Source organism: Lepisosteus platostomus, chromosome 12 (assembly GCF_059453375.1).
Source record: "Lepisosteus platostomus isolate fLepPlt1 chromosome 12, fLepPlt1.hap1, whole genome shotgun sequence".
NCBI lineage: Eukaryota > Metazoa > Chordata > Actinopteri > Semionotiformes > Lepisosteidae > Lepisosteus > Lepisosteus platostomus.
The window spans coordinates 17,860,840-17,888,631 of record NC_142622.1 but is presented as its reverse complement, the minus strand read 5'-3'; the positions used below and the strand labels follow the sequence as shown (position 1 = coordinate 17,888,631).

General features: G+C 38.9%; 1 protein-coding gene across 1 annotated transcript; it reads left to right on the top strand.

The window, feature by feature from the left end:
- The first annotated feature begins 2,913 nt into the window (after positions 1 to 2,913).
- tmem170b (transmembrane protein 170B) lies at positions 2,914 to 24,091 on the top strand. Its single transcript, XM_088601257.1, has 3 exons — positions 2,914 to 3,260; positions 9,342 to 9,512; positions 13,952 to 24,091. The coding sequence occupies exons 1-3, from the start codon at positions 3,098 to 3,100 to the stop codon at positions 14,080 to 14,082; spliced, it is 465 nt and encodes a 154-aa protein (XP_088457383.1). The 5' UTR covers positions 2,914 to 3,097; the 3' UTR covers positions 14,083 to 24,091.
- The last annotated feature ends 3,701 nt before the right edge of the window (positions 24,092 to 27,792 follow it).

The following is a 27,792-nucleotide window of genomic DNA, read 5'->3' as shown; positions in this document are numbered from 1 at the left end:
TACCATTGTCATTCTTTTTTTTACCTCTCCAAATACAAGTATAATTTTCATTCACTTCCTGTTTGATTTACAGCTGTCAGCCGAAACCTAACATACAATTGTGGTGCACTGAAGCCTTTCCCATTTCTGCACTAGCTTCATAGCACACACTTTGTCAAGCAAAAAGTCATGCAAGCTTCTTTTTTTACAAATTCTCTAGGTTCTTTAGATAAGGTTATTGACGACTAACCATCAATACCTGTACCTGTATTTTTTTTCTTGAAATATCCTGTAACGAACCTTTAAATTTTAAAAAATAATCTTGTTTCTTTTAGTATTTAAATCACTTAAAATATACTTTTCTGCTGTTTGTGCTGCAATGTGAACTCCAACTACTTCAAGTCCATGTGAGCCCCCTGTTGGTGATGTGGCACATTTCACAACAGTCTTACAGTGATTTCCTCCTAGTAAAGCCTATTATTTCTCAAAGGTTATTAGCAAATTAAATCTAGGAATATGTGGAGGCTAATTCCAATCTGAAAAGTAGAAAGATATAGTAGTTCTTAATAAAAAACTATTAAGAACTTTTGCCAAATATAACATCATCATAATAAATTATGATTATGATTTTTATAGTAACAATTATTATTAGTAGTAGTATTCCTACCAATTGTGAAGGGTGGGTCTTAGCAGTAAGAATTGCTACTGAGCATGTTGTTAAATATTTTAGATTTGTGTTTATAATCTATGTTAATCGTAGTTGCAAGAATTGTATTGCTTAGCTCTCTAACCCTAACCTTCAAATATTTAGTCCTGCACAGTACACTGCATATGACACAATAGTGTTGCTACATTCTTTATTCTAATTTGACTGGATTCTGTGTCTCTAGCATGACTCTACAAAGATTCCAAAACTCTGTAGAATACAGCTTTAATATACAGTATGATCTTATAAAGTACTGCTTTACTATAAGACCTTTTAGAATATTGCTTAGAATCCTACAGTATAATTTAACTATTGTGCAGATTATTGTATTTTCAAAGGACATATTTGACCACTGGATGAGCACATATCAGAATCAGCACAGTGAGGGCTTGACTGAAAGTTGAAAAAATGTTATAACAAGTTAAGTACCAAGAAGAGAAACAAGAGGTGTGAAGTCAAGGGTTCCTGGCAATCTAGAAATTCACTGAAGACTGAAGTTCAGAAAAGGAACCAGAGTGGAATGAAAACTCAGTCTTTGATGCACTAGTACCTCCATAAGGACAACAGCAGAATCCAGGATGTACCTGTATTTCATTTGAACATCTAGGAAAATACATTCTTTATTGTTTTTCACATTCAGGGGACAAGGACTAGACATCTCAGAAAAAAAGGTACAGTTGTTAGGGTTTAGATTATCTACAATGTTAGGGTAATGCAGAAGTTCTGACCATAGGCGTAATTGGGAAAAAATCCAAAACACAGGTTTATCACAATCAGTAATTTAATTTCTAATGAGTACAGTTATACGTTTCTTTTCAAAAGGTCATATAAAGTACAGTATAATGTATATTGTATATAGACACTTTATAATGTATAACATTTCTAAAAGAACAGATATACAATAAAATGCCGGAGTTAATCTAATTTTGATTCATATTACTTTATCATGGTGAACCTGAATGACAGAAAGGGATTTTTTTTTTAAATTATGACCTGCCACATGTATTAATCTTTTCAGGGAGTTTTGTTCTTAATGGGGCAAAGCCTCCAGGGCCTGGAAGGCTGATTCATCAGTGGCAAATTACGACAAGATCAGTAATCCCTGGATCCTTCTTGTTTGTTTAGAGCTGTCTCCCAATTTACTGGCATTGTAGAAAGCTGCTCTCAAATATTTCATTGTAAACTTTTGATTGGTTGGTGTTTAGAAGTTTGGATTTTTTATTGACTCTAGACTTCTGAGTGGAATTACTGTTTATATACAACATGATCTGATCCAGAATCCCGTAACTGCAATTTACTGGTACTGTATCTCAAGTTTACTTGAACTTTTTTTCCCCTGTATTTTTGCTATTAACCGTTTTAACAAACTGTTCAGCCCTTTCAATAATTAGTGCCTGATTGGCCAGGTCTTTTAAAGGGGAGTCTGAAAAGGGATAGGGAAGTATGTTACCATGAATCTGCAAAGGGAAATAAGATACAGTATAACAACCTTTAAATTCATCCATAAGTACCGTAGCCTTCAGAAAGAAAGGTATTCCGCTGGACCATTTACAGTAAAACATCTACAAGCAAAGACAGAATATTTAAGCACCAGAGTGCAGTCCTTCACTTACCAGGACTCAACGTGCTGAATATCACTTCCACACCTGATCTGAGTATGTAAAAGGCAAATTGGAGCAAGATGCTACAGTGACTTGCAAAAGCTTGAAAACTTTAGAAACAATCCTTTTGGTTAAAACATCTCAAATACCTTCTTGGTAAAACAAAATGAGGAAGAGAGCAGTTACTGTACATTGTATAACAATGCCTGAATACAATATCTGACTGACATGTTTACTACTGTGATCAGCTTATGTTGAGCAATATCACACTGCATATACAGTATAAGACCGAATGCCGAACCATGATACATAATGGTTTGATGTTTATCGATACATAATTCATTGATAAATCACAGTTTTGTAGATGTAGTTTGTTTATCAATCGCTGCAAACAACTGCACACAACATACTCTATGTATTGTTTAAAAACACTTACGTTTTTAACAAACCAATGCAAAACATTTTATCCCAACACTCCCAGTAATGTTACTTGTTTCTAACAAATGCTTCACAGTCCTGTCATCCGTATTTAAGAGATTTTTCCAGGTAGTCTGAGGCTAAAGAGGGTTTTTTTAATTTTCACTGTTACTCCCCTTTAAGATTCCTGTCGCCTTTAAGTGCTTTGTAGTGGTACTGCTGATAGTGGGAGGACTGCGCTTGGCTCTTTACTTCATCATGGCCCCCAGCTCGCAGCTGTCTTGTCTAAGGCAGAGCAGACGGGCAGTTGGCACTACCCTTTCCAAAACCGAACCGGTCTATCTCAAAACACATTTCAGGTAGAGGCCACGGCGAAAAAGCCACTTCGGCCTCCATGTCTTCATCAAGACCCTATAGCTTGTACAGTAACTTGACAAAGCGTGCAAACCCGGGCAGCTCCGGTAGAAACATGAGGGATTACTCCATCAACCTCTCGGTGCATCAAGCGCTGAGTCTTTGGGTCCAAAGCACTGCGCCGGATCTCCAGCACTTCACAGGTATGGAAGCACACCTCGCTTGGAGCTGTCAAAGTGCATGTGATGTTTAATGGTCAGTTTTTCATTTCCTTCCTCCGATGGAAGTGGTCAAATTTGATTTTTTTGTGCGCGTCCATTTTTAAAGAGCTAGGAGCACAGTACCACTGACATAGCCGTGATGGAGAGGCACCTGTCGAAGTGTATATACTGTACATCACTGGTCGCTCTTAACAAGGCAGACTCACTGCAACATTCCTTAGCTTTATTTCTGCATCTCGGAACGAAGGTGATGCATACAGTATCTGTTCATTTGATTCTCCACATTCATCACACCTTGCCTTTTCTTTATGTCATGTTTGAGCAGCATAAATCGGATGAATAAGACCCATTAACTCAGTGTAAAGACAAATCCTTTTGTAGCGTAAAACCCAACTTTAATTTTAGGAGATGGTGTTAATTATTATTGTTAAATGCTGTTGTTGAATATATATTTTAACTACGGAGGAAGTATTGCTGTTGTAGTACGATTCTGCAAGGTCCGCATTTTAAGGCGTATGTGCTGAATCTATCGGCACAGCATGTGACATCACAAGCACGTCTTTTCTGTAGGTCCTTATGAAATATCTTTATTATTCCTACTTTTACAATTCGGGTATGGATGCAATGGCTGCAATTGTTTCCCTCTACAGCAGTGAACGTTTTGATCAAATATTGCTGCCATCAATGTCTAGAAGCGTTTTCTTCGGCTAAGATGCAGTGTGCATAAATGTAATATACTGTAGTAGTTAAATGTAACGTACTGTGCTAAGCACACAGAACATTTTGACTGTCTAGACAACAGTCATGAGACTCTCCATAGCCTGACTTTAGTTATTGATAGGTACAACCTCAGAACCTTGCTGGCAAATGATTATAATAATTAGCAACAGACTAATGTTAATTGCAGGTACATGTAGCTTGTTTAAAGAGTAAAGATGCAATGAAACTTGTCTGGGACTACACAGTGAGGCCATTTCTGGTCCCAGACTTTGCAAAGAAACACCGTAACTGTATTACTGGCTACCAACTTTTAACGAATTAATCTCCACAACAAGTAGATTTCTCTGAGCATGTGGTCAGTAGTTTTGGTAGGGGGTGGGGGGTTGCTGTTCAATAAAAGGACTTACTGCATCTACCACCAAAGCACAGCTCCACTTAGGAAATGTTGCTGCAGCCACTCTACTCCAGCAGCTAAAAACATACAGTAATAGCCGAGGTAGAGAAGTACTTCAAACAATTGCTTTGAGAGTGGAGATTTGAATGTGCCAGCCTGAGCTGGAATTACAACAAACTCAGTGGTTAACCCATAGTCTAGCTCTAGCGAACAGGGACAGGGAATTTTAACTGACAAAAAGAAGTCAGAACTGTGTTTTGTCTGAAGGACAACAGTTCCTAAAGCACAATTCCCTCACAATTGAAACCACCTGGCCTCACAACTCCAGGACACCTTGAGACAAGGACTTCTTCTACTCCTAATTTGAAATGAAAAGGAGTATTTCAGGTGGGTAGCTGCGTCAGCATGTGTAGGCTGCAAAGGAACAAGTAATAGGTTTATTCCATGCTGAAAAGAGAAGAAAGAAAACACAGTGTTTCGGCCGTGGAGCCTTCTTCAGGTGTTAAGGTGCCATGGTGCCATGGTATCAGGTGCCATGACACCTGAAGCAGGCTCCACGGCCGAAACATTGTGTTTTCTTTCTTCTCTTTTCAGCATGGATTAAACCTATTACTTGTTCCTGAATAGTAGTATGACTTCAGCATGATGTCTAAATCTGATTTTACATGACATGGAATATTTTTTCGGTTATGAGACTTGAAGCTGTCAATAACCTTTTCATTATTTTTATAATAGAATTCTTGGTGTAGATGTTGATCTATACAATATCTGTATTATCTATATTATAAATATTGTTTATCTACACAATATCTATCTTTATATTATCTACAGTATATTAATATACTGTATTGCTCCTACTCTCCTTCAGATTAACTGTTTTGTTTGCTCTAATTGGCAGCAGGAGGTAACTGTTGCTCACTCCATTGAATTAACAAAGTTAAAATTTAGATAAGTGCAGAGATGTTAATTTCATATTAGATTATGGTATCGTTATAGTTTCTTGGAATAAATTAAGGGTCAAAGAATGCTGAATAGAGGTGTTGCTCAGTGATCCTGTTTTGCCAGGTGAACATGTGCCATATCATGACTAGAAGCATCTAGCCATCCAACAGCTGCTAAGATGTTCCAGGTGGTCCAACTAAAAGTTCTACTGTACCTACTGTATCAACAAATCCACTAGTTGAGAGCACCAAACATTGAAATGGCAGAGTCGTCTAAGAAACATACATGTGCGACACATGGATTGTTGCATGATACTTTGAGAAGCAACATAAAGTTGGAAAGAATTTGTATTAAACCAGAGACAGACCTTCTGCACTGTTTACGTATAGCAGAATAGTTTCTCTATCAAGCTACTTTCACTTGTCTTAAAGGAATCAAAGGTCTTCCTCTACTTGGCATTCAACTGTAAAGCAATGTTGAAATCATTAGGCAAAGATTATAAAGCACGCACAATGGTCTTTATTCTGGTCATGAATTCCTCATAAAGTACATGTTCTCTCACACTGAGGTCTTAAATTGTAGCCCAGGTTCAAATCATTCACAAGTCATTCACAATCTCGCAATTCACAAACACAGCTGGCTACATATCACACACTGTTATCCTCCTCCCTCTTTGTCCTTCCAATATTTATTCAACAGAGACTCAAGAAGGAGGGCAAGGCTGGTCTCACTTAACTGGGAACTGGAATTATCAGTCATATCACAATTATCATACTAATAGACTTCTTTATAAAGATGACAACAAGCAATTTATTAATAGAAGTGGCTCCTCTTGACCTGCCTGTCTCTTCATTTTTATGCAGACTGACTCTGCAATCAGCTGATCTGTCATGACACCTGTGGTGATTGTGTGAATGATATGAAGATTTGCTATTGAACCAGATATTGTAACGAGCAGTTTTCTAGACCCTATGCGGACGACACAATCCGGAAAAAGTGAGGAAACACTGGGGAAGAAGGTCATGCAGGAATACGAGGATGAAAACAGGGGGGCGTGTCCAAAGTGCTCTGGTGCACGGGGGAGGTGTGGCCGAGGCAAACAATCCAAAAGTAATCCAGACGGGGAATCCAAGAAACGGGCAAAAGTCCATGGCCAGGTGATCAATCCACGACGAAGGCTTAAAACCAGGAATCGGGTCGGAACCGGCAGGGGGAACAGGAACAGAGACTTAAAAAAATGACGGAGCCAGACTCATCAGGACCCGGACTCGCACAATATGGAAATCAGATGCAGAGCCTCGATTGGTGACTGTGTCTGGCTTTTAAAGGGGGACAGGAAGGAGGCTGGACCAAGGGACAGGTGTGGGGAATAAGGCAAATGAGGAAGAGCTGGAGCGCCCTTAAGAGGAGGAGTAGTGATCATGACAGATATAGTCTGTATATATACCAGGGATGGACATTATGGTGGCACAGTGCTTAGCATTGCTGCCTCGGCTCGCAGTGCTGGGGCTCTGGGTTCAGTTCTGGATCTGTGGTGCTGTCTGCGTGGAGTTTGTAAGTTCTCACTGTGTTCATGTGGGTTTTCATTGGGAGCTCCATTTTCCTCCCACAGTCCGAAGACATACTGGAAGGTTAATTGGCTTCCCAAAATATTGGCCCTGGTGTGTGTGTTTGTGTCTAGGGTATAGCCTGCCTTGGGCCCGTTGCTTGCTGGCTCCCAGCATCCCTGCAACCCTGAATTGCATAACGCAGTTAGAAAATGGAGGGATATACCAGGGATGCTTTTATGTAATCCCTGGTAAATGTAATTGATCATCTGAGTCACTAAAAAATGCCATTTTCAATACCAAAGCTTTGAGGTTTTCTCAGTTCCAGTTCTGCACTTGAATTGGAATTTACTGTATATGTGAATTAAAATTCAGAAATGATCCAAGCTCTGCTATCCACAGTGCATGTCATTTTTTCTGATCTCCCTTATTCTAAGTATTGCTAAACATCAATCCTCTCTGACTTATTCGTGCAACACGGGCACAATGGGGGCAGAGCAGAGGCATTTCAGAAATACCTTATGAAAGACATAATGTGCCATATTGATTTCCTCCATGTTGGCTGTTTGTTAAACTTTAAGATTAAAAAAAGATCTTAAAGATAATCTTAAAGATGAAGATTAAAACATGGACAATAGTTACGTCTTTCAACAGAGCTGTGTAAAGGAGTATAATTCAGCTGTTTTTTGCTAACACAAAAAATTAATCTCTCTTTTGCAGTTTGTGTTGGAAATTAATTTAACTCAATCAGTTAATTACTGTGCAGCAACCAGATAAATTGTCATTGGTCGGCATAGAAAACTCTCAGAGATTATTTTGGTCAAGGTGCAAGGAAATTATCAGAATTAGGAAGTCAGATATTTTTTCTTCCCTGTTGGTAAATAGGTCAATTCTGTATACTGTAGGCTTAGAAAGTCACATCGTGATATGTTATTAAGGACATTATAATAACTTACAGTGCATGACTGACCTTCTGTGCTGGAAAGTGCAGAAAAGCAATAATAAAAACATCCAACAGTTAATTCTGTGTGGAATGTTATTGCTGCCGCTGTGGTGTTGGTCCCTCTGGATTCTTCAATTTGTCAATTATTTTCGGAATAAAAGCACTATTTAAATGCAGTTGTTGTTACTCATTATATAATTGATTATATTGCATAATATAATTATTATGAATTAGTCAAGTTTTTTGTGTTTTTTACAGTCAGGGAAAAGACCTACTTTATAGAATTCCAGACATCATAAATAACTCCTCTTCCTATCTCTGCAACTGAAATATGTAATAACATTTTGTCAAGATAAAATTTAAATCCTTGAATCAGATATTTGTCCTCTTGAAATCACTGTTGTATATGTATTCTTTAGCATTGCTATCTTAATGATCTAACATGGTAGTGACAATAATTCACCTTAAGTTAATTATTAAGGCTCCTATCATCATCTGCAACTTTTGCCCTGTTTATTTCTCCCAAAGCCCAGTTAACATCTGTTTAAATAAATCTGGTTTCTTTAGAGGAATGGCTGGATAAGATCCTCAAGTCAACGACCAATAAATAATTAAGGGGCTAGTTGGACTAAATGGCCTCCTCTCATGTGGAGCTTTTCTTATGTTTTTATGAATGTGAAAAGGCACATCAAATCTTAAGTCTACAGGGGTAGCTCCTTTGTTAATAATGGCTATTAGAGTATCCTGAATATTTACCTTTCAATCCTTTTATGTTACTTTGGAGAATAAAAGGAATCAATCCCCTGGTGAACTGCTGATCGACTTCACGCTCGTGCTGGGATGCCCTCAGACAGTGCCACGTGTGTTTCTGGTAGTATTTATATTGCTGTATGTGTGGTTTTGGCCCGGGCCAAGAGCCACTTATACTCTGAAAACCACAAGGTATTAGAGCCTAACCTGATTATCACAGCGCTGCAGTGATGAATCCACTCCCAGTGGTGATGTTGTGTAGAACATTTGCCACTGTGTACTTAAGCAATACCAACCATGTGGATGTGGATGATGCAGCTTAAGTTACAGTGCCATCATTTCCCAATAAGAGCCTGAGAGTAACAGAGCAGTTTCCTTTTACTACAAAAGGATATTTCTGCATGTGAAAAAACCTTATTCCTATAAATAACACCCCTATAGTTGGGCTTTAATTTTGTGCCGCAAGTAATTTATTCTTAAATGTTTGCTTGAGTGAAGGATTATGGAACCATGAGTCAGTTTACAATTGTTTTTAAGTTATTACTTTGGACTAAATATTTGAGGTGCAAGAACCTGAGAGTCCTACATGCTCCTAATGGCCTGCTTGAATTTTTCTTAAATTTGTTTTCAGCTTTATCTTTCTCTTTGGTTGCTATCCATTGTGATTTTGGTGTGACAGTACAGCTCTGAGTGAATGATTGTGCTCTTTTCCTCAGCTGACATGCTGTCTCCCTGTTGTGACCCCCTGTGGTTTGGTGTCATTGCAGAGATGTGGTACTGTGTATTCCTGTGGGCCCTGTTCTCCTCGCTGTTTGTCCACGGTGTGGTGGGCGTGCTGATGTTCATCATGCTGCAGAGGCACAAGCAGGGTCGGCTCATCGCCCTCGTCCTGATCAGCGTGGGATTCCTGGCCTCAGTCACTGGCGGGGTCATCACGAGTGAGTTTTCTTTTCTCTCCTGACTGTGGGAGATGGCTGTGGGCTCACGCTTGAATGTCTCTCTGTGGTAACAAGTGCGGAATTACTTTTTCAGAAGGAATTGTCGTTCTAGAGCATCTTTTCCAGGAAAATTCATTCCCTGGTAAATGCTACACTGCATTTGTGTACTTTTTTGTCCAGTTTAAATGGGAGGTGACACAGATAGCCAAATATATTCTTAATCATCTTCATACCAAAACACTGCATGTTTGATCAAAGTTCTTGGGGTCCCAGCTTTGATTCCAGACTGGGGTGCCTTCTGGGTAGAGTTGGCATATTCTCCCCATGTTTGTGTAGGGTTTTCTCTGGGTGCTGTGGTTTCCTCCCACCTCCTGAAGACCTGCACTCTAGGTCAATTGGTATATGCATTTCCTGTCTGCATAAGTCTTTAAATGTACTGTCCTGTCCAGCATGTTGTCCCACATTTAGCCCTATGACTTCAAGATAGGCCAAGGACTGTGGAAGCCCACAGCAAGAATAAACACACTTCTGAGAATGGATGGATGGTACCAAAAATGCATTCATTTGTATTGTAGGAATGTAGACAGTAATCCATATTTGCTGTTGAGATTATTTATCTACATATTAAAAAGTTCAAATGGGGAGAAATCATCTTCTTAGAATGAGAATACCAATAGAATAGGAATCAGAACAAGGACAGAGAGAGAGTCAGAGGGAGGATGATGGACAAGGCTCAATAGCTTGACTTAAATAGTCTGGAGAAGACGAGCGCTCATGGGAGATCTTGTGGATCTGAACTGACATGAGTGGATGCCAGTCAAAGTCAGCTAACGACAAATGCCAGACTCAAAAGGGAGATGTTAGGGTTGCAGGGCTCAATTCATGCAAATGCCTAGTTTTTGTTTTTTTAAAGCACTTTAGTAGCCCTTTCCCTCCCATCCCGTTATGCTGTTAGTGTTATCAGTGAAGGGGATGAAAGTGGTGTGAGGGACCAAGGAGACATGGACTATCAAAAAAGAAAACTGAAGTTCTGCTGAAAGACATTGTGGAGCTGAATGAGTTCATTTGGCTTATATAATGTATTGCGCGTTGGCTCTGAAAGCATTCTTGATTTTTTTCTAAATCTTTCCAAAAAGAAAGGATACCCCACAGAATTTTTTAGAAGGTGATTTCCAAGGTTATGGCCAGTTGTGTTTGTGTTTCAGACAGATAACGACTGTACGAATAACGAAACGATAACAAAGTGATCTCATTTTAGACAATATGGACATGATAGGTGGCTGTTGCTGACCTGTCTGCCCAGGAGATGTCGTTATACCTCAAAAGCAGTTGAGGACAGTGGGTGGTAAGTAGGCCAGTAAGATTGTTTGTGTGGAATACAGTGTACTGTAACAGATAATGCGCAGGACTGCTAAACTAGGGCAATGTGCCGTGGCACTTTATTGAGCTCTACTGTGGATCAGAGAGATTCACAAATTGGCTGCCTCGTTATTTTATTGATTGCACAAACATTGCTTTCATCTGGAATTTGTCACTCCTGCTGAAAGTTCCGGATGAGCTCAGCCACTTTCTGCTCTGTTACCTTTCAGAGAGGGTCTCTGATACCTTAGGTTAGAGAGGATTGGTATATGCAGATCTCTTGAGCCACGTCAGAGCAATGAATCAAAATAAAACTTATCAACTGAAGTCCTTCAACCATCCTCCTCCCTCCCACCACCATGGAACAGCAACGTAACTCAGAAGCCACAGTGTGTGTAAAGGCTTTAAATAACAGGCCAGAGAAATGAATGAAGAAATAGAATAATAATAATAATAATTAATAATTGCTTACACTTATATAGCGCTTTTCTGGACACTCCACTCAAAGCGCTTTACAGGTAATGGGGACTCCCCTCCACCACCACCAATGTGCAGCCCCACCTGGATGGTGGACGGCAGCCATAGTGCGCCAGAATGCTCACCACACATCAGCTTTCAGTAGGGAGGAGAGCAGAGTAATGTAGCCAATTCATAGATGGGGATTATTAGGTAGCCATGATTGGTAAGGGCCAATGGGAAATTTGGCCAGGACGCCGGGGTTACACCCTACTCTTTTTAATGACCACTGAGAGTCAGGACCTCTGTTTTACGTCTCATCCAAAGGAAGGCGCCTGTTTACAGTATAGTGTCCCCGTCACTATACTGGGGCATTAGGACCCACATGGACCACAGGGTGAGTGCCCCCTGCTGGCCCCACTAACACCTTTTCCAGCAGCAACCTTAGTTTTTTCCAGGAGGTCTCCCATCCAAGTACTAACCAGGCTCACACCTGCTTAGCTTCAGTGGGTTGCCAGTTGTGAGTTGCAGGAGGAGTTGTTTGATGTCTCTTTGGAACAGTTTCTCTTCGTGCCTTTAAGTCATATCTTCATTTTAATTTCTGTTTCTTTTAGTGGGAAACTTTCAATGTGTGCTCATGACAGAAGAATCTTCAATTTTGCCACCTTGCTGCAATGACTGTCATGTTGTTCTTGAAATATACAGTATGTTGACCTGGTTATTTCTTGATATACTACAGTAGGTGGAGCAGAATATCTGGGCTGCTAGCTTCTATCATCTGTAATTTATATTTTATGCAGTCATGGAAATACAAAAGACAGGCATCACAATCCGATTCGGACATCACGTTCTGAACTTGGACACACAGATGCATAGCCAATGTGTTTCGCCTTCGTTGAAATCTCACTTGGTGGAAAGAGGATTGTGTTTGATGAAAAACGAATTGGATTTCTGATCTGTACAACTTGCATAGGATGTCCTTTTTGTTGCATTCTTGTAATTCACCATAGATTTTTGTTGTCTTGCTTATTATTCTAAAACTCTCACAGTCCTTGCAAAGCAAGTTATGTTCACTCACCTGTAGCTCCCTTTCGGATTCAACACAAGCTTGACATTGGGGTTTTGTATTTACTGTACAGTATGTCAGCATCAGAAAATTGATGGTCCTCTTTCACTGTCTTTTGTGTTGCTTATGTGCCCATAGAAATGTGACACTTGTTGCCCTTTAGCTAACAAATATAAGGAATTATTTATTCCGAAAAATAATAAATAGGAGTATGGACTTTGTAAATTTAGGATTTTATTTTTACTCTACACTAGGGGTCTCAATCTGCGTTCCTGGAGGGTATGGTGGCTTCAGGCATTTGTACCACCCATGTTTGGGTTCTCAGTTACACAGGTTAATTATTCAATTCCCTGCAAAATTGGAATAATGGAATAATGTTAACAATGGTCTATGTAATCACCTGGAAAATAGTTTAAGAATAATCCTATTTATGTCTACTTTAGAAAAACAATCAGATAAAATTGTTTTAGATAAAAATTTAGTTTAATTGATTATTCAGGTTGAAACAAAACCCAGGAGACACAAGGCCCTCCAGGAACTGGGTTTGAGTCTCTGCTGGATTGGAGCCCCACAGGACAAGGCTTGGAGACCCCTGAATTAAATAATACCATAAATGTTATACATCCGAAGACAAACTGTAGAAACATGTGCTAGCTGAATTGAGAAGGAGGCCCATCATCCCAGCATGTAAACCCTTGTGGCTGTCTGAATTGACCCTGTAGTCAGATGTGGTGTTTCCGTCCTCATGATGCCCCAGAGGCATGTACCAAGAACAAGATGTCTTGCTAGGTTACTTTCAGTATGTCAGCTTTCTTTCCCATGGCACAGCACACCGAGAAAACGAATCCTGGTTCGCTGGCACTATACTGTACTCAGCAGTCACTGAGGAGCAATCACCGAACAATTGGTCTGGGCCCAGTGTCAGAAGAGTGTGCAGTAAATGATGTGTAGATGTGGAAGTGGATACAAGTACACTGATGGAGTCTAGAACCAAACCATTCAAGCCCTGAAACAAGCAGAAATCTAATTCTAATTAATCTGATTCTAAAATCCACAGGACGTCAGTGGGGGGGGTTTGTTTACAATCTGAGCAGATGAGTTCTGATCATGCTGCAACTTAAGAACATGCTTGGATACACCCACAATCACTGCATTGAAGTACTGAACACAATACAGTTAGTAACAAAATTGAGCTCATGGAGATCACAAGTATGCCATTCCTAAACTTCCTTAGGATAACAACAGAAACCTGTTGAATTTAAATACAGTTTTGGTATATTGCTCCAATTCAGTTCTTTTAGTAAAATTGCAGTCTAATTCTCAAAAACTCTCCTGTTGGGTTTTCTTGACTACAGTACATACTGAAACAATTACACCTGGTGATGACCTTGTACTGCTGTGTCAAGTTTTCACTCAAGATTTTTTTAATGACGAGAAACACTGGCATGAAATGTCAGTTCCAAGGGTTTGCTTCTCGCTTTCTCCAGCTTCTTGTCCTGCCTCAGCTCTCCTTCCCCGTTTACAGCCTGTGGTAACAGCGGCGTTGTCTGTCTTCTAGGTGCTGCTGTGGCAGGCGTGTATCGGGTAGCAGGGAAGAACATGAAACACATGGAAGCCTTGGTTTTCGGCGTGGGACAGACTGTGCTCACCGTACTCATCTCCGTCTCCAGGATCCTCGCCACACTCTGAAGGAGCACCCCTCTGCCCACGGCACGAGATGGGCTGAATTCTGAGCTTCCTCCGGGCCTTCTGATTGGAGCCTACAGGAGGAGAGGGGACAGTACCCTTGGAGGAGTCGGCGTGTTGGAGCAGGAGCCTTTCGGGGCCTGAGTTGTCTGCAGGCCTAGGTTAGAATTATCTGAGCACTCCCTGGTGTTCAAGCTGTTGCACTACTGCACCTCACGTGCCTCTGTCAAAGGCCAGGTGCAAGGAGCACATTGTCACGGCATCTCGAAGCCTTCTGATCACCAAGCACTTTGCACATCTCATGGCTGGCTTAACCCTGGCCAGCAGAGAGGAACGGTAAGAGCTGTACAAGGCTTACCAATATGCATGGGCTGCAGGATCTCTGCTCTGCATCAGTGTCATGTGCCAATAGGACTTTTTACAAGTGTAAATAAACTTTTAAAAAGGGACAAGAAGATCGAAACTGGGAGTCAGACTTTTGGTAGGAAGCCGTATTGTTTTCCCTGTGTGAGAGGGTATGTTTAAGGGTGCCATTTTGTTTGCTGCTGTTGTAGACGTGAAATTACAGTCCTGTACAGACTTACATGTTACATGTGAAAGTTCGGGCTTTTCTGCAGTAGCCTTGGGTGTCTGCTCCACTTCTGGCAAATCCATTTATAGATATGTGTGTGTATATATATTTATTTTAATTTATTCTTGTCATTTTCTGCTATCAGTGAGCAAGTCCCTGCATCATGGCAGTCTGTTAACTCACAACGACCTAATAAAAGAGTAGCTTCAATGTGCAGCGACAGTACAGATCATTCAAAATGTTTGTGCTGGAGGCATGCCAGTAGCTGAGAAACTAAATAATTTTGCTGGTTTTCTCAAACTACTTTTGCCTGCCTTAGTATTGTGGTGCTAGTGAATGGCACCCCTTTTTCTTTTGAGCTACAGTACAAAAGCTACTTCTCAAAACAAATAACCAATCCAATTATTCCACAGTATTTTCAATTACAGAGAGCAATGATAGTGGTTTGTTAGCATAAGCAGTTGTAGTGCACTTTACAGAGGTTTAGAAGTTCCTCTTCTAAACTGTGGCACATTGGGGAACTACTGCACAGTATGTGGGGGTCCACAGATGTTGCAGTATCTGTTATCACAGCAGCTGCCCCTGCACAGACAACAGACAGTTCCTTCTCTGGATTGTGGTGTTTATCACTCTTTATCAATATCTCAAACTGAACCTTTTTTGAGGATGTAGTGTATGTGTAGTCATTTAACACTGTCAATAATCCTATAAGCAACAAGCACTACAAAATGTGTGAAAGGGCAAATTAAATCCCTTTTAATGTAGGGATTGTATACCACCCCCCTGCCGAATAATGGAAAACACCAATAGTGACGAGTTATTTTCAAAAATGTAAAATGGTCCATCCCTTTGGAATGGATAGTCTCTATGACTCAGTTATTATTATATTATGTTGACTCCTTGACATCAAATTTTATCTTAATTGACCAAGAAAGCTCTCAAAGATGCATGTCCCATGGCTACTCATATTATTCCATTTTGTATGATAATGTGTAGCTCTCTGCAGCACCTTTAGATGATTTCTCATGATTTCTTATGATGGCAAGAATGATTCCTCTATCAGTGTTAAGAATTCTGAATTTCTATGGAAGGACTTAGAAGTCAAATGCTTGGTTATTGTTGGACGGTGTGAAATAATTTATTGTATTTTTATTAACTTCATGCATCATAGTTAAGCATAATGAATGAAAAAAGAGCTTTTATTTTGAGCCCAGAACTGTATTTTTTAGCAAAATAATGCAATATCAAAGTTAGCATAGATGGTTTTTCTTTGAGACCATTGACCAGTAAAAGATTACAGCATTAAATTAAGAGTTGACTACATAAGATGAAGATCTCAGCTCCATACGTTTTCAGTATTATTTTTGATAGCTGAGAGTCACCCTGGAGACACTAATTTGGTAGAAGAACAGCTGCACCATTACCGCACCATTACTCGAAAAGAGTAGGGGTGTAACCCCGGCGTCCTGGCCACATTTCCCATTGGCCCTTACCAATCATGGCCTCCTAATAATCCCCATCTATGAATTGGCTACATTACTCTGCTCTCCTCCCCACTGATAGCTGATGTGTGGTGAGCGTTCTGGCGCACTATGGCTGCCGTCGCATCATCCAGGTGGATGCTGCACATTGGTGGTGGTGGAGGGGAGTCAACATTACCTGTAAAACGCTTTGAGTGGAGTGTCCAGAAAAGCGCTTTATAAGTGTAAGCAATTATTATTATTATTATTATTATTATTATTATTATTATTATTATTATTATTATTATTATTATTACACTCAGAAGCAGCAAAAGTCTAAAACTTTGGGAGATCTTGTAACGGCTTTTGTGCCACCTAGTGGTGGAGGGAGAATACAACACATAGCATTCCTAAAATTGATCCAGAGGAGTTTTAAGGCAGATACAAGGGTTAAAAGGTGACACAAAAAAAAATTGAATAAGAAATGCAATGTACTGACCAGAACTACGTACTGGAGATGGTGCTTTGTGTAGAAGTGCTCAGCATGTTTCAAGTTGTATTAAATATACATTACAATACGTTTAAGTAAACCTCACGTAAACAAATACTGTGTGTGTACCATTATGCTGAATAAAAGCCAAATGAATGTGGGTCAGATCAGATCTGGTGAGAAGGGAGAATGGTGAGGTGTGACATGACTGTCACCTCTGGCATCTCCTGTGACATTACTGTCCAGCATGCAGATCAGAGCAGACTCTTGCCATAGTGCAGTGTCACATCACATTTGTCTTTATAGTACATCTTGTGCCATAGTGGGGATAAAAAAGCAGGTTTTATTTTCTCTGAGGAGGGCAGCCTGTTATCACAGATGACCGTCAATATTTATTTGAAAACTAGGAAATCATTAAATAGCATTTCACATCTAAAAAAGTCACTTAATTATAATTACTTACATTATCAGTAATATATTTGGCAGGACTTCAGGTTTTTTAGTAAATTCAATGTTATTTTTTTGTGAAATAAGTTATTATAAAAGAGGCCAGAATATACTGTATAAATGTTTCCTGCTTTTGTTTCCTTAGTTGATTCAAGAAGGAGCCCAATGAAAATTTCTGTCTGTAGAATGTAATTCATGTATGTAACTGCTTAAATGGATAAAGTTAAGTTATGACCCCATGTTCCTATTTTGCTTGTGAGACTGAAGTAGTCCCCTGGGTTGATCCTGCCTATAACACATATAATTTTATACACTTTGATCACATCTTCTCTTTTTCTCCTGTGTTCTGTTCAGAAGAAATTAAGCTCTTTTGTCTGTATGTGACAGTCCCTTAAGGTCAGGACTCCTTTTTGTTGCTCTTTATTGAACGTTTTCCAAGATTATCATCTTCTTTTGGTACTATGACCAAAACTGGACACGACACAGTAATCAAAATTTCCCGTGCTTTGTAGAGCTCATGTCAAGCAAGTTTGGTGAGCAAGATGCCTTATACAGTATATGACATAGGGTTCTCACAGATTTTCAGTTCTAGAATCCTGCTTCCTTAACAGCAGCAAAATGAAAAAGGTTACAATCTGTGGAAGCAGAAGTCATGAAAATAGGTGAACTCAGTGTCTGGGCATGAATATGTCGCATTATTCAGTAAAGGGAATAAAGACTATTAACTTGTTTGAGCATTTTATCGATGGTAGGAAAAAATGCTAATAGGATTATGATGACCCCTTTCAGTAAGTCTGGAACAGAAGGAAGATCTCAATGAATCAAGGGTGTCTCTGTAAGCCTTGTGACGTTCATTAGATGAACTATCAGCTTCATCTTCCACAAACACTCTCGATGTTGTCTTGCTGTCTTCGCAGAGCACAGTTCCCTTGTTTACATGGGGAGGAACAACCAAAAGAGACTTTGCAGGACTTGGAGCTAGATTATAGCTTGCATTGAGACCTCGCTTTAAACTCACACTACGTGGAGTTTCTGTATGGGAGTAGTCACTTTTCACAGTAAATTGTCATTACCTACAAATAGCCAAGTGTCAGTTAAGCAAACAAATTCCTCTTTCTGGTCTACAAAATTGAGGATAAAGGATACTATTTTGTGAGCAGACCTATCAGAGACCCAAACCGGGGAGACCGAATGTGGAATGAGACAGTGGCACCATTTCTAATTACGCAAATCTGACCACCTTTAGTTTCTTGAATTGCAAATGCCAAAATGTTTCAGGTTTATTTTTAAAAACATTCTTCACTGCAGACATCCATATATTCTATGGAATATATTCTAAATTCACCAATCAGTTTAATAGAGATGGAAAATGAAAGTGGCTGTGCCATTCACAAATCATTGCATGCCATTACCCTAATCACAGCCTCAATTAAAAGACAATCCCGCTAAAATAGAATGGGATTGTGGTGGAAAATTTGTAGTATTGAGTTGTAGAGGGCTGATACATTCCTAACATATACTGTAGCTTATGGAAATGGAGAAGGGAGGAGACTAGAAACTACAAGGTCCAGAATTCATAGCTACCAGAAAAGGAAATGAGTCCCAGCTGAACTCACCTGTGCTTCATTGAGTCCAGGTATAAAATTTCCACTGTCAGGGGCTGATGGGAGTCTTATAATCCTCCCAAAGAAAGATAGAGGTAGAGTAGAAACCCTAAAGTATTGAAAGAACTAATTAAAGAAAGTACAGTTGTGTGGAAACTTGAGCTCTTGTTTTGGAGAAAAACCTGCTCTGGATTCTGACCCCCGACTGGAAAAGATCTCAATGTGGTTACTCTATAGCAAAAGTTTTTTTTTCTGATGTTTTTTGCATTCTAGTGATTAAGTTAGTTCTGGAACTGAGAGGTAAGAACCTAAAGAAAAAAAGTAAGTGCTACTGAAGTTCTGTTTTCTTTGGTTTTGTTCTTTGTGGCTTATGTGAAGTGTTGACATTCAATATATTTTGGTAAGGAACTGGGAGTTTTGTGTTGTAGTGCTCAAACAAAAGATTTCCTCATACAGTTTCTTTCCCTCAGTGTGTCTTGACTTCGGACCCTTGTGAAATGCATAATAAGTCCAGTTCTAACTATTCTTAGCTATTCTTAATGATTGCAGAAACCCAAGATAGTATTCGACAGGGAAATCAAATAGTTACAAGTATGTATTATCTGAATAGTTTAATAATCTTCTTTAAAGATTTAGCTGTTTGTTTCAATTTTTCTCTACAAGCACTATAAGGTCCTATCACTTGAAATTGCCTGAAACCAGATGACTGAAAGGTGTTTTCATAGCTCAAATGAAAACAGAAAACTAAAAGTAACTGCATAAAGCTCTCCAAAATGAAATAAAATGCCACAGGCAATAAAAACAATGGGTTTCAATATCTTGCTTTTAACTTGTATGAAACATAGTTAAACCGGGATACTGGTAACAATGAAAATTAACACACTTGAATAAATACAGTACCTTTTAGTATTTACTGTATTTGTTCAAGCTTTCAATATGTAAAACATTCTGAAAAAATGAAATAATATAAGAAATTGCACCTACAAAAAACCTGAACAATCTGAAGAGGTGATTCTGTATGCTCTGGAGTGATCCTGGTGTACTAATGACAATAACTATATGCTCTATGACTAAACGAAAACAGCAATTTTAAAGCATGTTGAACAGTTGAAGTGCTGCCTACCTGCAGTTAAGGAATCAGTCTAATCAAGAAATCTCATACCTTTCTGTATCATAGTCTGTTACTCTTAAAAATCCATCCCCCAATTTTCCAACCACTCTATCTAGGGTTGGGGGAGGGGGGGAGCCGAAGTTCATCATGGCAAGCAATAGGCGCAAGGCAGGGTACACCCTGGATGGGATGCCAGTCCATCTCAGGGCATGCATTCACACCAGGGCTACTTTTCCCAGAAGCCACTTAACCTTCTAGTGTGTCTTTGGACTAAGGGAGGAAACGCACGTGAACATGGCCAGAATGTACAAACATTAAGCAGATAGCACTCTAGAACCCAGGGCCTCAGTGCCGTAATGCTAATCACGGCACCACTGTGCCACCTACTCTTGAAAATGCTTTTGTTAAACAGAATTGCTGCAGGAACTGATGATCTATAGATAGCAGTGGTCCAGAAATAAGTGGTTCCTTGCATCCACCCAACTTCTCCACCAGGTGGAGACAGTCTGCCAACTCTGAAAAGCTCCATTGGACTCGAGCCATAAATTTCAAAAGACATGGAGGATTAAAACCACTTCATGTGGATTGCAATGTACAGTATAAAAAACACAGCTGAACTCCTTAAATAACCTTGAAACTTGAAGCTTTTTTTCCCCCAATTTGTTATTGTATTTCTGGACCTGGACTCTGGTCTGCTCCTACCTCCCAGACACAGACTGGCTAATCCAGGGGGGGGGGGGGGACAAAGTAATGACACCATAATGATGTGGATTATGAGGAGGCCAAGATTGGTAAAGGCCAGGTTTCTAAATTGCCCGTATGTGTGTGTCCTGTGCTGGACTGACCTGTCCGCAGTGTAGTTCTTGTGATTATAGTATAGGCTCTGGATACTGTGATCCAGGACTCTGACTGTAGTTACTGGACTGTGAAGCCAACTTTTTTGAGCATAGCGCCGACAGCACTGATTCAGGGTTTTCTTCCTGTCTAGTCCCTCTGGGAAATTGGACTCCTGCCTCATTATTGTCCTTGAGGACAGGGATGTTAGACTGCACATACTGTACTAACTCAATAATTATGGTCTGTATTTTTTAAAAGTAGGTAGATATTTAAAACTAGAGTACAAAATACAGTATACTGGTGCTTATAGTTGTGAAAAATCCATACACATTTTTTATAAAACAAATTTAGTTTCAAAAGTGCTATTAATAATAAGCCTTAACTGCAATAAAAATGAAATGTTCTCACCTGAACTTTGCTTACTGAAAGGTTATTTTTTAAGGAGCTCTTCAATAAAACATGTACCTCTAAAACAAATTGGGGACAACGTTCCCTTTATTGCAGTGAAGGTTTATTATTATTTATTATTATCCTTAAAAACAATATAGACAAGAGTGGGCATGTTGGTATAAGATAAGGAAAGATGTACAAATTCACTGGGCTAGCATGAGACTGTGAAAGTAGTGATTCATAATCATAAAAGGAAATTATTCAAAGTTTCGCTTTTCTGATTTCTACATTTTCTTGATGGACTTATTGACACTTAAAGACTGCTACTGCTGTGCTTAGTCTTTTTTTAACCCATGTCTGATGAAGTGGAGTGCTTGTTTGTTGTAGTACAACCCAGCATCAAATTTAATGACTAAAATCACTAAAGCTTCTGTGAGCTTAATTTTCTAAAAATAGACAAGATATTTCTGGCAAATAAGTGTAGTTTACTAAAAATATTTAATGAATAGCCTTGTTTCACAGAGACAATACAAGGAATGTCCAATACGTAGCTATAAATACCCCTGGTTTGAGGGTTTTGTAAGGTTTGTTAGAAAGTAGAAGCCTAGGATGGAATAATGAAGGTCTACCTAGAACATTCTCCTCAAACCTTCTTACCTTTTTCTAATTAAGCTTTTTAAAAAATATTGTAAATATTACATCTGTGTTATTTGTAGTTAGTAGAGTAACTAGCTACTTTTGGTTAACTAATCGAAAGATTCAGCTGGTGGCAAGTGATGAGCTCAGGATAATTAAATTCAAATTATTAAACAAGAGTTCCACACTAGACATTCTTTCTTTTGACAAATCTCCATGGTGGGTGTATGTTATTAGATAAAATGCTAAATATACTGATGCATGTTTATTTGCTTTGGTGTATAAACGAAACACTGTTAGAGCTGTGACTGTAAAGTTTCTTTCCTTCACTAGCTAGTTTGACTCGTGTTAAATATGATTCATTTTGACCATCAGATTAATTCATTACAAGTGCTTATGAAGTGCTTATGAAGCTAATTTGCCCTCTCAAACAGCTGCATCGTGCAAAGTGTGTTCACGAAGATTTGTAATGGCAGAGGACCTATGAGTTTGGGGCCTTATAAACCATAAGGTTTATAAGAAGTATATTGGTATATTGGTGACTTTAATGGATACGGGCATCCTCTGTCACTACACTGTTGTGCGTTTTCCCAAGATGTCAATTGTGTGTGTGCTGAATTCGCCCTCTGTTAGCAACCTTTAATATGCAGTTGTATAAAAAAGCCTCCCTTACTTTAAGGAACTGAATCTGAGGACCTTCCCTTTGTTTTAGAAGAGGAATAATTGTCTCTTCGGATTTGTCTGTGTAGCTTTGTGGATTGTGTGGGCTTTGGTCTGAGTTATTCTGTCATCCTGAATTAGCTTTGCCCTCTGAGAGAAGAAGAGAACTGGAGGCAATCGCATCATCATGGGCTCAAGCTGACTTGCACTGATCCCTCATAATTCTGAACACAAATGTAAGAGGGTAACATCAATTTTTAAAATGCAGGTTAGAGAGGAGTTCATTTGCCATATGCGCATATAAATTGGGATTCATATTTGCACTCTTCTCTTGGGACGTGCACAGTACAATAGACATCACTTTTGCACAGTGTGTACAGTACATTAAAACAATAAATAATGTGTTTCAGGATCCATGCAAAGGCATCTTCATAATATATTATTATTCAAACATGATTACTTGTCTATACATGTGGAATCTTGGCAAACTGCAACAGTCCTTGATGCGCTTTGTGTACAGAGATAAAGCATTTGTGTAGTGGAAATGTAGGAATCCTGCTAGGGGATGTCAGCTGTAGTCTTGTGGTTAAAAACCAAACTTGTAAAAGTGAATAACTGGAAGGCATACAGTAGTTAGGTAACTGTACTGACGACGAGATCTTCCACACCTGTTTAGACAAGCACAGAGCAACACCCTCCAGTTTACAGAACACTTTTCACTCATCTAGCAGTTCAGTGTTGCCTTGTGAATGCGACAATGATTAGATGATACTGTAATCAAAGTCATATCTGTCCTTGAGTTAGAGGTCTTTCAAATCCAACAAACATATAACATTGGACTATAGGCACTCTTTGTTATAGTGCAAAAGACAGAAGAATGAGTTGAATTCTTATTCACAAACTGTTTTTTTTTTGTAAATCACAGAGGCTGCAGGACTTTCTCCAATGACTGTCCTTTTGTTACAGAAAAGATCAAGGTGTTTGCACATTCTCCACTTGTTTCACTCGGTGCTGTGGTTTTCTCCCATCTCCCACTGACATGCAATTTAGGTTTGATAGACAACTTTAAATTGTCTCTTTCTGGGGAGGTTTCAAGATTTTATACCTGTGGGTTCCCAGTATAGCCAGTACAGGTTACAGGCCTACAGAAATGGAACCAAGTGAGCTCAATGGGCCAGATAGCCTCCATCCATATGTGGCCTTTCTGCTGTTCACACCCCTGTCTTATCTCACCCTCAGGTTAAGGAAGCATCATGTTAGGACCACACTTTCCTTACTGCTCTGATATAGATTTTTCCACAGTGAATGATTTTCAGTCAACAATTTGATTTCTTGCTCTTTCTCACAGACTGAAAGAATACATTTATCCTTCTTAATAATGGAGAAAGGGCACAGATATTTTTCTTCCAATATTAAAAGCTTACAAGAGCAAGTTCAAATAAGTATTCAGTATTTATCTATCGAACCTTTATTAACTCAATTAGCTGTTTGATTCTTTCCAAACTCTATATTTTGGGGGCTTATAGTACATAGTCTCCAAACTGTGACAGTTCGTAGTGTTGATGTGAAGGTAGTGTTTCTTTTCCCCACACTGCAGCTGTATGGACTGCATGCTTGCTCCATACAGTTCCTCCCAGTTTTCAGCTACATGAGCCACTTTAAGGTACCTTATACAGACCTGTATGTTGGATACCAGATGTAAATATTGTATAGTATGGTTTTTAATTTTATACGGACAGCGGCTGTGGTTTGTAATTTCCCTATTTATGTACATACTGTAACTGGAAATAAAATTTTACACTATTATATGACTTCTTTGTGTTTTTTGCCGTATTTCTGCATTAATCTCAGATCAGTAAGTCAATGTGGAACTTAAAGGCAACCTAATTTATGGAATTTCATTTGGTTCTGAGGATAATCTTAAAGGCTCCCGTAGTTCATGGGGAAGGGCTGGTATCATCATGTTACCTACACTTTTTTCAAGGGCTGTATCTTTTCAGACTCTGAAGTAAGGCTTTCTTGACTCTTTGGGAAACACTAGTCACAGTCAGCTAGTGGCCTGATCCAGACGTGAATTTGACTTTTAACCTGGGCTCAGAGCACATGGAAACTTCTTAACCTTTCAGTTGTTGACTCTTACTGATTTCATTATATGGCTATTGCCTTTTAACAGGCATATCTTATGTGATATTTATTTTCCTGGAAGACGACACTAGGAGGAGATCTCTGCACTAGATAATCATCGTCCAGGCATACTGTTGGGGAAAATTCCATTTCAAATAATTTTATTGGCATGACTGAGGAATTACAACATACAGTTAACACAATAGTTAAAGTAAAAACATTGAACATCTCATGTGGTTTTATCATTGGACATTTAAGAATACACCTAATTCATTGAGCATTTGTTTACAGCTTTTCTCTTTCGTTTGTTGAAGGCATTCTTTCAAATCATAATCCTTAGTACGAAGCTTGCACCGCGGAATGAATGTCTTATGAGCTCCCTCCACTGTTGTCCAGAAAAAGTTTCGTGGAACATTCTGGGTGGGTTGGATAGACTGTTTTACATTGCTCCCTTCCTCTGTGGCCCTGTGATGGATGAGCATATACAGTACCATTCAGACAGTGAAAAGACACACGCATCAGACCTTGACTTCTTCTACAGGCTCCAACTTGCAATGGCCTTGTGACCTCTAGGCAGATGCAACCAACTTAATTGCCTAGCCACGCAGGAAGGAAAGACTGCTTGATAATGAAAGCAGGCAACAACAATAGATGAGCAATTTGTACATACAACTACTTGGATTGTAATGATGAGTTTGGATCTTTCTCTAACACTTGCTTGACCACCAAACGGGCAGTCAGGTCAAGGTCACTGCAAGGCATGAAGTCCTTTTAGGAAAAGGAAAAGTGTTTTGTTTAAAAAATAACAATGTGGGGTTGCATATCGACATCATTTCAGTTGCCCTCCAGAATTCTTATTTTTTTAAGACAATCAAATGTAAGGATCCTGCCAAGTAAGTACAGTAATGGGATGCAATATTACATAGATAGTTTCATATAGGCTCCTTCATTTTCCTGGTTGCATTTTAGTTAGAAATTGCATTTAGTTAAAAATCACCACATTTAAGATATTCATTTTTGTAACCAGATTCATGTACAGTATTTTACTTGTGTTTTCCTATACAGTAAATTGTGCAAATAAAGAGCTTACATACTGAAGCCGTAAACTGAGGTCACTTTTCAAGGTTAATTTAAGCACTAGGATTGTTATATTGGTTGTAGGAACATATGTTCTAATGTTCGGTCTCATGTTCTTATAAAACTATCTTAAAAGAAAATTGAGAATCTCAGATTTTTTTTACGGAAACCAATGGTTAAATCTAGGAGTTATTTCAAGTTGTATTTTGTAAAACAAAAACAAGCAAATAACTGGAAAATCATTCATAGCCAGTTTTGCGCTGAAAATGTGAAAGCAACCTCAGATGCTGGGATTTTTCTACGTAATTTAGTGCCTAGGAAAATGATGACCAATGATGTGCTGAATATTCTTGTTAGTAAGGAATGTTTCCTTGCAATCGCCACTAGATAGCACTGCTGTCTAATTTTCAGGCAGGCATAGTGCTGAACTATTTTGTCTTAGTTTTCAGTTTTATGAAGTCTTCTGCATGGGTACCTCCACTGATGCCGAAAATGGACAAGAAAGCTTCCGGATAGGCACTTTTCTGACCCCTGGTTACGAAACTTAACTCAGAATTAACTTAAGTACTTTCTTCCCCAATAACATTTTTTTAAATCCAAAAGTAAATACATCAAAAGGATGTGAAAAAGGTGCAAATTAAATGAGGTTTGAATATGACAAAAGATATCTACTTTACATTGGCCATAACCTAGAAATTGTTCTAGGAAATTGTTTGGAAAGTACAGTATCTTGTTCTCCAAATAGTCTCGTAAAGCTATTTTTTTTAATGGAGTTAGACCCCAAACAAAACATATTGTGACTGGATAGCATTTATAGCAGGACGGGAATCAGCATTAGTTGGTCAAGGGTTCAGTAGAACCAGGAACATACAACATACCAAAATCATGCAAGCTGTATTATATCAAATGCAGACCCAAAAATTGAAAATTCAAAATGGAACTGAAATATGCTGAAATCTTCCTGCAATTATTTCTTTTCATTTTTTTTAATGTCACAATCATAGCTAGGAGAAGGCCACTCTGGTAGAAACCTGTTATTTTTTTTCTACTGTATTTTTGTACAAATCTCTTTGTGCATCACTGCAAAGTCTAATTGTCACAATTGGAGATTTAATATCAAATGTGTATATGGAAAAAAATGAACGTCAATAGTTATGCTGGTTGTTCCAGTTTCTTTATATTGAAAAGTCAGCTTTTATACGCCATACCCACTACCACAAAATGTGCTTCTGAAACTATTATTACCCAATTAGGTGTGATTTGAAACAATAAGTTGTTTTCTATGTAGAGTATGATTCACTGTTCATAATGGGAGTATTAGTTTCTCTTCTTTGTTTTTGACTGTAAAGTGATACAGAGGCAGCATAACTGACTTTGAGTCATTTGTCCAGACAGGAACAAGTGCTTCTGGTGTTCATTTAAGGACACACTCCATTTGTGCCAATAGATAGTTATCTTTCAAAGCTATTGTTTCACCAATCGCTTTTGAGTGAGAACACACCAATGATTTGAATGCATTATCTTGTAAACTCATGACAAAACTACTTTTTTTTTACTGTTTACTGATTGAATCCTGTTGATGTCTTTTTACAGCAGCCTTCACTGCTAGGCAAAATAGCCTTGCTGCCTTAAGTTTGGTAACTTAAAGATGACTAATCACTTTAAAACAAGGGAAGGTGGATATGCATGAAACCGGCCTATAATACGGCTTCCTGGATCCCTCTTAAAAGCTGGAAGGCAAGCCTCAAAATGAGGAAAGTTGAGATTTGTTTTTCATATCACATCTTTGGATTTTCCTTGGTTACTGTTGTTGTTTTGCTCTGTTTTTCACACATTCAGTTCCTGAAGGGATTCAGGCTGTGTAAAAAAATTGTACAGATGATTTCTGTTGTCTGGCTTCTTATTAGCATGATACCACAGCATCCTTTTAGTGCAAAACTGGAAAAAAACATTTTGCAGTGCCTTCTAGTTGTTCCAGGCTGTCAAAAATATTAAAGTTGTTTTCTGTATATCATTAATAAGATGAAATTGTCTGTTGGGCTTCTGTGTTCATTAGGCACTTTGAAAGAGAACACTACACACGCAATGACAGAACATGGAACTGGAAACAGTCTGATTTAGTGGCCTCTAGCATCTCTTTACCTGCAGTATTTAATACCTCTAGCATACCCATTTGGGATACAGATATTAGAAATAAAGCTGGTTTTCTGAGGTATAGTTGTAAAGAATGTTGTGTTGGGGGTGTTGTGATTATTGTATGTAGGGTTCTTTCAGATTTAGGAATTGCTCATGTTGAATAGTACTCA